This window comes from Patella vulgata, chromosome 2, assembly GCF_932274485.2.
Source record: "Patella vulgata chromosome 2, xgPatVulg1.2, whole genome shotgun sequence".
Lineage (NCBI taxonomy): Eukaryota > Metazoa > Mollusca > Gastropoda > Patellidae > Patella > Patella vulgata.
Window position 1 is genome coordinate 26,520,453 of NC_065880.2, and position 12,075 is coordinate 26,532,527.

At 33.3% G+C, this 12,075-nt stretch overlaps 1 protein-coding gene across 1 annotated transcript in view; it reads left to right on the forward strand.

The window, feature by feature from the left end:
• Positions 1–12,075, forward strand: part of LOC126810457 (uncharacterized) — an 80,058-nt gene that overhangs the window by 42,865 nt on the left and 25,118 nt on the right. Inside the window, exons 2-5 of the mRNA XM_050535547.2 lie at positions 6,079–6,204; positions 7,093–7,227; positions 8,037–8,210; positions 9,829–9,963. Coding sequence (XP_050391504.1) covers positions 6,087–6,204; positions 7,093–7,227; positions 8,037–8,210; positions 9,829–9,963 — 562 coding nt within the window. The 5' untranslated portion in view covers positions 6,079–6,086. The remainder of the gene's footprint in view (positions 1–6,078; positions 6,205–7,092; positions 7,228–8,036; positions 8,211–9,828; positions 9,964–12,075) is intronic.

The window sequence follows — 12,075 nt, forward strand, 5'->3', positions numbered from 1 at the left end:
TTATCTCCCGGGAGGATTCAAGGAGATAAAACGGAAATAGAATATGGTGTCTTTTCCAGCATACAGCACGGATGAGATATCCATTAGTATGTAAATATCTGAAGTACTCGGAACTAGAATGGTCCATGTACATGTTCATGCAATTTGTAAACCGCATGCCATTTCCTTTGGTATTCTCATGGTTTAAATTGTGGTGGAAGCCTTCTCATTAGTCATAATGCAGCCTTTTACATTTTGCTGTATTTATATGTAATTTTAAAATTTGAGTACTACATGGGTGGATTCCACGGGTAGGAAGGACCTAGGGGGGTGGGGACAGGGGGTGTGCTATCTTTTTTTCTGATAATATTCCATATTCCAATTTAGAGGGCCACTCGTTTAAAAGAATTTTTGTACCACCCAACTTGTACTTTTTGGCTTAGTTAAGTAATAAATTGAGTCAAAACCCATGGTTGGATTCTGTAAGAGGGGAAGGACCTAGGGGGTTCACTCCTCATTTTTCCCCCAAGGTACATGTACTATATTCAAATGAAAGTCACTCTGAGTTTTGTATCACCGACCTCTCATTTTGTTTTAGACTTATTCACCTTAAAAAAGACCAGACAAATTTGATAGGGTTAAAAAATAATGTGTAAATTTGATTAGTTCACTTTACCAGGGGAGGATGTCCGTCTATATTTAAAATTTTAGGTCCACAGAGAGAGCCAGTGTTGAAATAATTTCTGAAGCCGATAAGAAAATGAAATGAAATGGGGTTTAACGTCCCAATGTTCTGGTCCGACTAGACTAATGAAGACAGGGAAGCCAATAAGACTTAAATCTTGTGTTTTATGTCATTTCTGTCAGTTTATAACTGGTGTTGCCATGGTTAAACTCTGCAATGCTGCCTTATTTGAGTTTCATGGAACTGAAAGTAGTGTATAACTCAAACTGCGGAACTCGAAATTTTATTCCCCGGCTTGAGTTGTCCTTACACAATAAATTTCATTCTGTGAGCAGTCCTGATTTAAGACAGACCCTAATCAGATGAATGACCGCCACAAATAAATGCTAGATAGATTATGAGTAGATTATGGGATATAAATATGAGATTTTTTATGAGACAGATTATTGAGTTTATATTGCCTATGACTGATATATATATATGAGACAGATTATTGAGTTTATATTGCCTATATATATATATATATATCTTATAATTATTGCCAAATTTATCATCTATATTTGATAGTTTATGATTTGTTTTGTTATATATGACTGCCAGATCACCATCACATGACCTCAGATTTGACACACAATTTACTGCTATAATGGATATGGCTATCAATATACAATCACATTGTCAGGTCCAGTAAAAATCCAAAAGTTTTCTTACCTCTTTTAAATGCAGCTGGTAATTATTTATCACCCTAGGGATTCAAGTGAAGTTTGTTAGAATAGTCGGCACAAAATAGAATTAATTAGTTTTAACAGCATGCAAACTCCAGGCTTATATTATTTTATAAACCTGGAACTAGTTTTATACACTTGGTAATCTTTTTGATCTTCATCTTGGGTCAATCTTCTTCAAAAAGTGACTAAAGCTCTGGTAATTTGAGTACAATCGATATGATGCTTGTTCTTTGGACAATTGCTCATCAATAGATGCAGTTCATTGTTTGATAGAATAGAACATCACAATTCCAAGATGGCGGTAGTGACATCATGGTTGTTTCCTGGTTGGTATATAGTACATTCATAATTTATACTTTGGATTGTGTATGGTCTTAAATTCTATATTTAATCTGTATTCTGGGAATAGTGAAGCTAATAGTAGAGAGAGAAGAATTGATAATTTAAAGTATAATCTAATTATAAAGGGTTCCGAGTGTAAACATTAACAGACAAAGCTTTCAGAGCTTTAGAGATGCTTGGGGCCAAATCCTTGATTGTATGCCACCAAGACAATATAAATCTGCCACATTAAGATGGATACCCCAATCAGATGCATCGCTTAAAATGGATGCTTGGTGCCGTCGCCCCCTCAGCCTGCATGCCACTGGACAAAGTGCTATTGTAAAGTTCTTCATTTAGATAAGAATCTTTGTTTTTACCCACTGAATAAATTCCATCAATACAAATAACATAAATGTTCTTAGTCTGTTCAATATAAACAGTTTCCTAATATTATTACCGTGTTCTTGTCCTCCAGGCAATCAAAATCAAATATTAATGTCAATTTGCTAAAGTCTGAAAAGGTATGCTTTTAGAAATACATTTAATATTCATTGGCTATAACTGTGTCTAGACAACTTACTACGATAAATACCATTATTTATATCATATATATACCATTACAGGCATATAGAGGTAACTGGTATAGACAATGGGACAAAACGGTATTTACACTATACAGTCATGTAATTTCTGTCTTAAATTCTACTTATTTATCATGACAATCAGTGTTGTAAAACATTGTAATCAACATTATGTCCAGACTCAGCTCTCAACTGACTTATTAAAATTATATAACCCCTCTCAGAATCTTGTTTTAAATAAGGTCTTGATCGTGCGTGGCTGTTGGAAAAAATGAACTGATGAGAATAGGCATATATGCCATGCGGTGTGTTTTGATACCACTACCACACCTTACTATTATCTTGGATTTCCAGCTGTCAAAGGATCTTTAATGCGCTGGAGGCTTTTTCTTTCCAAGCCTCTGTCCTGCATCACTAACAAAGAGAAACCACATGGGAAAATCTTGAGATCCAGTTGATGCATGTGAGAGATCTTTAAGTTGGAAAATTTCCCACATAGTACACTGCATCATGGCGTGTTCACCCATTTTCGTTACACCGGTTGGTGCAGAAAAACCAGGGTCTTATGTATACAAATGAATGCACATTAAAGATCCCCTTTAGTTGGAAATTTTAAGAGGAGACGGTAGCACTATTGTCTTATCAAAATATCCTCATAGCACACTACATGGCATTAGCATGTCTTTATTATCCGTTTGGTGCAGAAAAGTAGGACATTAAATTCCATTTCATTTATTTCATTAGATTGATATAAGGGGGAATCTGGCTTTAGGGCTAATTTCTTGTATTGATCCAAAGGATTTATTTTAATTACTTCTGGATAAAGTTGTAGATTTCTGAAATTGGAATAAGCCCACTAATACTTGTGACACTTTTATAAATATCGCAAGGAGATTATCAACTTCTTCTAAAGTTTATTTATTATCATGGACCACAAGAAAGATCTTTTCTTTCTTCTAGATAAAACTTTAATCAATCTATATTTGATTTATAGACCTCCAGGAAACTTAAGTGCAAGAGTAGAGATTTATGAATTTTGCATTTTAAATATTTTTCTTATTTGGATCAATAAATATTTTGTAACTGGATATGATTTAAAGACTTCAAAATTTAAAGACTGCAACTTACTTTAACCCCAAAATATTTAAAGTTCGTAAAGAAAACAGTATCTTTAATTAAACAGGGAGATGATTTAAAGACTTCCAGAGATTTTGGGCGCCAATGTCGTTATCTAAATAAAGTGATGAAGCTTTCTGTGAAAAGCCAGAATGTAGGAAGTTAGAAATCTTTTATTCTTTCAACCTATGATTTAGTGAGATTAACTACATTCTGTAGTTCTTAAAGCATCCTGATTTCTAAAGACCTTTTCTTTAGAAATTAATTTGATTAAAGGAAGATTTACAGTCATTGATTATTTCTCTGTTGTCTTTTGATGGAGTTTTATATATATATACATATATACTGGTGTATAGAATTCTTGCAAGGGTATAATCATCATTAAATGGAATGCTTATTTAATAAAGATTTAAAGGTACATTCCAACGAAAATATTTATAGGTTAGTTATTTCCAATAAAAGAATGTTGATTTACTGTACATATTTATCGAAAGTAGAGACAATAAATCTTACTAGAAAAATACTGGATTCCCTTAAAAACACCCATGGAACACCCACCGGACAAAAATGAGAGGGGATCACTAATTGATAATCTGTCCACTTATTGTCTGCTTTAGTGACATAAGGAGTGCATCATATGGGTTAATGCAATGTTGTAAGAACATTGAGAGATTGAGAGACTTCCATTTGGCAATTTTCTTACGCTGTGATATTTACTGTTAATGGGCAGGTACCGACAAATACAAGCTTGAAATGGATTCTCTCACATTCAAGTCAAATGAAAAACAAGGCTTCTTAAAATAGCCTTTTACGACCTGGGAAAGTTTTCTTGAGATTAAAATGTTTTGAGAGGTGTTTGAAGCAATTTTAGTATAAATATATTTTCAGTCCTAATATATCATCAAATCACAGTTTGTACGTGGGAGGACATCTTTAATGTAAATGACATAAAATGGTGTTGTTCATCCTACTTTATTGCATCAACCAGATTAATAAAGACGGGCATGTAGTGTACTATGAGGAAAACCAGAAAGCAGCACTACGACCTACTCTTATTTCGAATTCCAACTGTCAAGGGTGGTTTTTGGTGAACACCAAGGTGTACATGGGACCTTAGTTTTCTCATTTCATCTGAATGATTAGACACTGTTCCTTGTCAGGCCCTACAGTGGCTTTAGATTTATAGTTGATTATAAAAAACAATGTTATTTTCCGACTTAATATTCTTAATTCTTGTCATGAGAAATATTCTATACCATTAATTCTTGTCACGAGAAATATACTAGTCCAAATCATTGATTCATTTTGTTATGCACTCATTTCCAACCAAACATTTAAACAGAGTTTCTGATAGTTGTCTGTGACTATAAGTAGACAAATCTTTTGTTAAGAGATAAAATCGCAAAGACAAGTTTTACAGACCAATAATATATCTGTGACAGGTAGTTTAAAAAGCCACCTACCGTTATTTGAGGGATTTTAAAGCCCTTGCGAACTAAAATATTGTTAAAGTTGAATTATAAGATGAATATCGGTTCAAGATTGATTTAGTTCTGTTCAGTATCTGGTATGATGAATTAAAATTGATGTCGCAACAATCATCATCCTATATAAAACCTGTTAGTGTTAGGTAAAAACTTTTGATGAGCCTTTTTTAATCCCTGGGTATCTGATCCGGGAGATTATCTACCATTGATATTTTGCTTCTGTTTTCTTGACTAAATGTTAAATAATTAATGTGAGTACACAGCGTGGATAGAGCTATGAAAAATTAGAAATCCGAAAAATAAAAGTAAAGATCAGGAGCTTTAAATAATAACTTTCAGTAAAAATGAATATTCTTCAGAATGCAAACAAACCCACTTTAAATTGTTCAATCTGATCTAATGACAATGTAAATAAAAAAAAGTTATTTTCACTCTTTCTGTATGTATATCAGTTGATCATTAAAATAGACAAAAAAAAAATTAATTATGTCCCTTGAGTTGTTACATATGTGACTGTTGCTCAAAAAAGGTGAATTGTTGTAATTTGATTTGTATGGAATTTTGTTTTTGAAAATTATGTTTTTCCTGATGCGAGACTTTCAGTCATAATCTAACTTAAATCTCTTACCAGTATTGATATTCTGTTTTCATTTAATGTCATAATCCAACTTAAATCTGTATTACTGCCTTCAATAAGAGAACAATGTATTTATGTTTATTTCAAAATGACCGCGACTCAGGAGCACCAGTTTAAAATCTTGATTCCTATCTCTTTGAGGGAAAATACAACAATTAGTACTTGGTGGCTTTTTTTTCAAATTTTTATGGCTTTAAATTTTAAACAAATTATGATTAACAAGATCTATGTAATTTTAATTTGTTTACATGTGATATCTATGTCATGTTAATTTATGTGCCTGTGATATCAATGTAGTGTTAATTTATTTATGTGTGATATCAATGTCATGTTAATTTATTTAAGTGTGATATCGATGTCATGTTAATTTATTTACGTGTGTTATCGATATCATGTTAATTTACTTACTGTGATATCAATGTCGTGTTAATTTAGTTGCATGTGATATTGAATCGTGTCAATTTATTTACAAGTGATATTGACATCATGTTAATTTAATTACAAATGATATTGATGTTCTGTTTAATTTGTATAATTACAGATATAAAGATGATTAAAGTGGAAGTGATTAGTTTAATTCTAGCCATAACGTTAATAGGATGTGTTTTATCAGATGAAATACTCTTACGGCAAGAGAGGGGAGCCAGACGACAAAACCGAAGATTAGGTAAGATTTTACATACAATTCTGGTACAGATTAATATTGTAGTGTGAAAGTCAGTGATACTGTTTACAGCAGGAATAGGCGAATATTGTTGTAGTCTGTTATCGATCCCTGTCTAGTCTGTCCAACCATTGATGCAAAAGTGGTTCGCTATGGATCACTAACCAGGAGATCTCTGGTCGCTCCAGGTTTTGGTTGCGAACAATCCTTGAGAATTTCTGGCATGGTTTCGCCTTGTCAGACAGAATGCCAATCTCGGCTCCAAGAGATAAGTTTACCCTTCGTTTATCTCTGGGAAAACTCACCGGCCATTAATCAGTCTTAATTTGCTTCCTAAGCGTGGCTCCTTATTGGCAGGATTTGTAAGAATGAAATGCTGCCAATTTCTCGACAATCAGGCATCATCTTGTTGCATGAGTTAATATTAATGACCTTTAGAACATTATCCACATCTTGACATCATAACTTCATTTGAAAACAGTCGATTTGATGATTTATCGGGAACTATTTTTAGTGCACAATGTGAGTGATTCAGCTAAATACGTGAGTTTGGGCCGCCATCTTGGATCTTTGTGAAGCGACCGGCGGAAGGATACATCACGTAACATTCAAAATGGGTGACAAGTTTTCCTAGAGATAAACAAAGGGTAAACCTATCCCTGGCAGCCGAGATTGACAGAATGCCTGGCAAGGAATAGTGTTCTGTGTACATGCTGGTGTTTATGTAAAAATAACCTTTGTAAATAAGAGAAGGCCTTATAGCCATGATGTATGCCCATCTTTATTAGCCTGGTTGGTGCACAAAAGTAACATGTTAAACCCCATTTTATTTCACTTTCAGTTATATTATATAAGTTTCACGCCATGTTTTTTTTTTGTTTAATATTATAGGATGTAAATATAATAAAAATCCCAAGGTAACTGCCTGTGATCCAGTTACTAATACATTCAATAAAACATTCACATTAAAGAAGGGTGCAGAAGTATGTGAAACCACCATGGTTGTAACAAAACCTTGTAATACTGGTAAGTACATGTAATTCATCATAAAAACTGTTGCAGAGTGCTGTGGATTTGATCATCAGCTTGTATGTGAGAAATACTAAGGTTGCCTGTCTAAACACCTGTGGTTTTCTTCCACTACACAATCAGAACCATTAAATGAACCCTCCCAGATGTATTTTAGTAGAAACCTTTATCTTAGTCTAGTACAACTGTCTCGGGTGGGGGATGGGGGTGCCAAATGAGCGTGTGGGCAGTGTATCATAAGGTCTGTCATTTTAATAGTCAATTGGAGTGGTTTTGATTCCCTGGTTGTACATGACAAGGAGTAAGGTCGCCTGTCCAACCTCATGGGTTTTCTCCTGGTCCTCCGGTTTTCTCCTACGCCTAAAGACCCTTATGCGCAAGTGAATATTGGAATAAAATTGAACCATGTTTTGAGTTGAGACTTTGGACTATTACTCAACATTAAGGATGCTTTTTTTTGAGGTGGAGTGGGTGGGAGTGATCTAACATACACACTTAAGATCATAAGAACTATCATTGAGTCAATTGTTGTGGTTTTGATCTCATGCTTGTCACGCATCCTCGTGGGTTTTCGCAATGTCCTCCTGATTACCTCATACTGTGAAATATCTGCACTTGCTAGCAAATTCCCGTCTTCATTAGCCCAGTCAGAGCAGAACTGTAGGACGATAAACCCCATTTCATTTCTGCTTGCGAATTATTAAAATAAAATTTGTAACATGTGTTAATAGCAAAATGACCTGGTTATTGTCAAGTGGATGTTAAACCTCATATTCCCCTTTTTTTAATGATTATTATTTTTCTAGGTGTGTGTAGATATAGAAATAACGGCCCCTGGTCCGAATGTGATCCTGCCACAAACATGAGAACTAAAACTAAAGTATTGAAAAAAGGGGGTACAGATTGTAAACCAACCATGACTAAAACAAAGCCCTGTAAAGATGAAACTGCTAAAAAAAGAAAAAATAAACAAAAGAAACGTAAGTTTTAGTCAAATTTATATTTCAAAATAAAAATATGACCGGTCATTGAGTCAAGTGGCATGGTTTTGATCCAATGCTTGTACATGATAAGAAGTAGGGTTGCCTATTTGCCAGCCTTCTAGGTTTCCTCTCACTGCTATATATAGACACCAACACTTCAGCATGTTATTAACATAAAATTATGCGATATTACGTTGGACCGAAATGCTTGTTTTGAGTAGAACTTAAATCTCATTTCTCCCTTTCTCTCTGGATTGTCAGTGCACAACAGGGATGCTAATTAAATATTTTGCTCGTGGGACATTTTTAGTTGGACTTAATACAGGCCAGAATTAGGTCACCAGAAGTCACTTTGTCAGCTTCAGGAAATAGGATCAATTTAATAGACTTTCAACTAAAAGTATTTTTTATGTTATATAACATATAGCATGACTTTGTGTTGTGATGAAACATCAAAATAGGTGCACCTCTCTATTTTCCATATTTAATTCCCGTACAGTATTCAAATTTATGTCAGTAATATTCTTATAAACTTACGTACAGAAAGAATATGTAAGAACCATAGCTGCCTCAAATTCACGCCAGTAATATAACTCCAAAATTATATGTCTTCATTTATTTGGCAAAAAATGAAAGCAAAATATCTATGACAAGAATAGTTCAGGACATTGAAACATCATTTGTCTTCTTTATAAAACGTTATTTTAAAATTCCATTGGTGTTTCATTGACAACCGTATGCAGGGCAGGCATGGTAGCCATATTGTTATTTATCCACATGCCTCGTTTTTCCCATCAAAATGGATCATTTCACTTAGCTTATGTAGAAAGCAATGCGAGCTTGTGAGCAAGTGCCATTTTACCCACAAAGTAGTTTGTTAAACGGAGAAAATTTAAACTGGTGTGTATTAGCTAATAACAGAATATTTTGATGTCCAGTGAATGGAAAATGATTAAAATATTGCTTGATGGCAAATAGGGGTGCCAGGTGGGAACATGAAGGGAAATGGTTGCAGATAAAAATTATTGTGTTGTGAATAATTATGGAACTTGTATATTTACCGCATTATCAAAATGACTGTTAAAGGTTAGGTTAGCTTACAAGTTTATTAACTTTGACTACTTTTAATGTCATAGTCATCGATCGATATCACTGGGATTAAAATGTCTAACAAAGGAGAAACCAGAAACTGTTTTCAGGATTAAAATGTTAAGGAAATCACGTAGATTAAGTAAGTCAATCAAGGCAGATTAAGTAGTTAATCAATTAAGGTAGGTGTTTAACACCATAAAAGGATTGATCACATAATTACCAAATCAATACTGTCTATTATCAACGATAATCGAGATGGGTAGTAGTTACACACTTGGTACAGTCAATATATTTTGGAATTTTGACTATTATTCACCATATCTTGATATTACTGGTCAGATGTTTGGAAAATTGTGTAGACCATGTCCGGAATATACAGGCTATATAGCATCCCTGGTGCACAGTCTTCTGAACTCAATACTTTGTTTTTAACCCAGGACATTGTGAGGACAGATCCATAACCACACAACTATCACAGCCCTTGATTAAATTCATTCATTATCTTTTTAAATTTTTATTTTAGCATGTAAATATGAAAAAGGTGAATGGAGTGACTGTGATATGACAACAAACATGAGAAAACGAGTTCTCACACTGAAGAAAGGTGATCCAAATGTGTGTGAAGGAAAGAAAACCGTTCTAAAGAAATGCAAGAAAGGTAAAACTGGTGGAATGGCTAATCAGTAGACAGTAACCTTTAACCTTTTGACACTAACCTATGACCTGTGTGTCAATTATCATAGTTTTGTTATATTATCCTATGTATACTAATTCTCCTCTCTCCTAGATAGAAATCTTGATTTATTTTGTAATACTATTGAAAACAAATTTCAGCCTTCTCCAGATCTTGTTGCATTGTTTGATTTTTGTATTAAAACTATTAATTTTTGTGCCATTGATAAAATACACTGATTTCGCTCTGGATAAAAACATTAATTATTGTGTCATTGATAAAAGACACTGATTTCACTCTGGATATAACATGAATTATTGTGTCATTAATAAAAAGACACTGTTTTTGCTCTGGATAAAACATGAATTATTGTGTCAATTAATTTAACAGTAAATAATGAGTTTATGTAGCTTGAATGTGAGTTCATGATTATAGACAATTAAATTAATGTGCATGGTGAAAGGGAAGTGCTGAAAAGTATGAAATTAAAGCATCCATGAGTCATTTGTAATTTTTAAATAAAAAACAATAATTGTATATTTAACAGTATTAATGAATAATAGAAAAGGGTTATTTGATACTTTGTCTTTATCCAGTAATGATTTAGTCATGCATTCAACAAAGGTTCATCTGATATAGTAGTGAAGAAGTTCCTTCTTCTCCTGATTGCATGAATGAAATTTTCGTTTACCACTACACAAGAGGTTAACATAGCCATGAAACTTTTAAAAACAAAATCATCCAATATCACCCTCACATATTTTTCGTACAGATTCATCATTTTTAAATGGGTTATTATACTTTACACCAAGCAAATTACTTAACATAATTTTAGTGATACAGAATTAAATATGTATTTCAAACAAATTTGACAAACAAGCTACCAACAATATATCGAAAATTGCGTTTAGCTAAATTTTAATACATACCTCTCTTGTGTTCGGTTTACTTCCATTTATAGGTGTCTTTTTAAAAATATTCTAAAATATGTTCTATGACGACAAGTTTATTGTATATGTTACGGAAATTAGATAGTGATTAAAAATATAATTTCTAATAAAGCATATGTGTTCACTGTTATTATTACCACATTCTTTGTATTTATTATAAAACATCTGTCCTTTTACCATAGAAATAGATGGATTTAAAATGACATGAATATTTCCTTCATGTGTATTAAGCATGCTATACTAACTCTTATTGTAGATACAATATATGGTAGAATATACTCGGCTTTGGTTCGTAGAAAAATCGTAACACTATAGCAAAAGTACCAATTTCACTTTGGGTCCGGTCTGTCATCTATGCAAGTAATGGATTTTATCCCAGGTTTGTAAGTGACAAGGGGCCAGATCACCTGCCTTAGCATGTGGACTAAGGGTTATTTTTTTTTTGCAATTCTAAAGACCCCAGAGAACAAATTATTAAATTTAAAAAAAATAAACTACATACTAGTCTCCAAGTGGACAAGTTAGTGTTGATTGGATATTAAACCCTCTTTCCCCTGATTTATAATAAAACTTGGGTAGGATATCAACTGGACAAATATTAATTGCCAAAGTCGATTTTTCTAAGTACCAGGCTCAAATTTATAATCGATTACTAACATGTTTACCTGATATCACATCAGTTTAATAGGTTCAGATCTGATTGGTTGAGAGTTTGATTTGGTCAGATCTGATTGGTTGAGTTTGATTTGGTCAGATCTGATTGGCTGCAGTTTTTCATTTGGTCCAATCTGATAGGTTGAGATGGGTCAGATCTCATTGGTTGATTCAGAGAACTTACCTGTGAGCCAATTTACATGCCATAACATTAAAAGTTAGTGGGGGGGGGGGGGGTAAAAACACTTCAAAGTGTTTTCAAAAATTGCCTTGATCTCTATAGATAATGTAGTGCTAATCTGAGATAAATAAGTCAATTGACCGATTGGCAAAATTTTGAAGCAAAAGCCCTGATTTGAATACCACCATGGGACCTGGGGAAAACTGATGTGAGAAACAGGCATATGATATAATAATAGCATGTATTACATTTAATCCTCAGCTTTTATCTTTATATTTGATGGTTTATTGTGGAATATATGATATTATATCT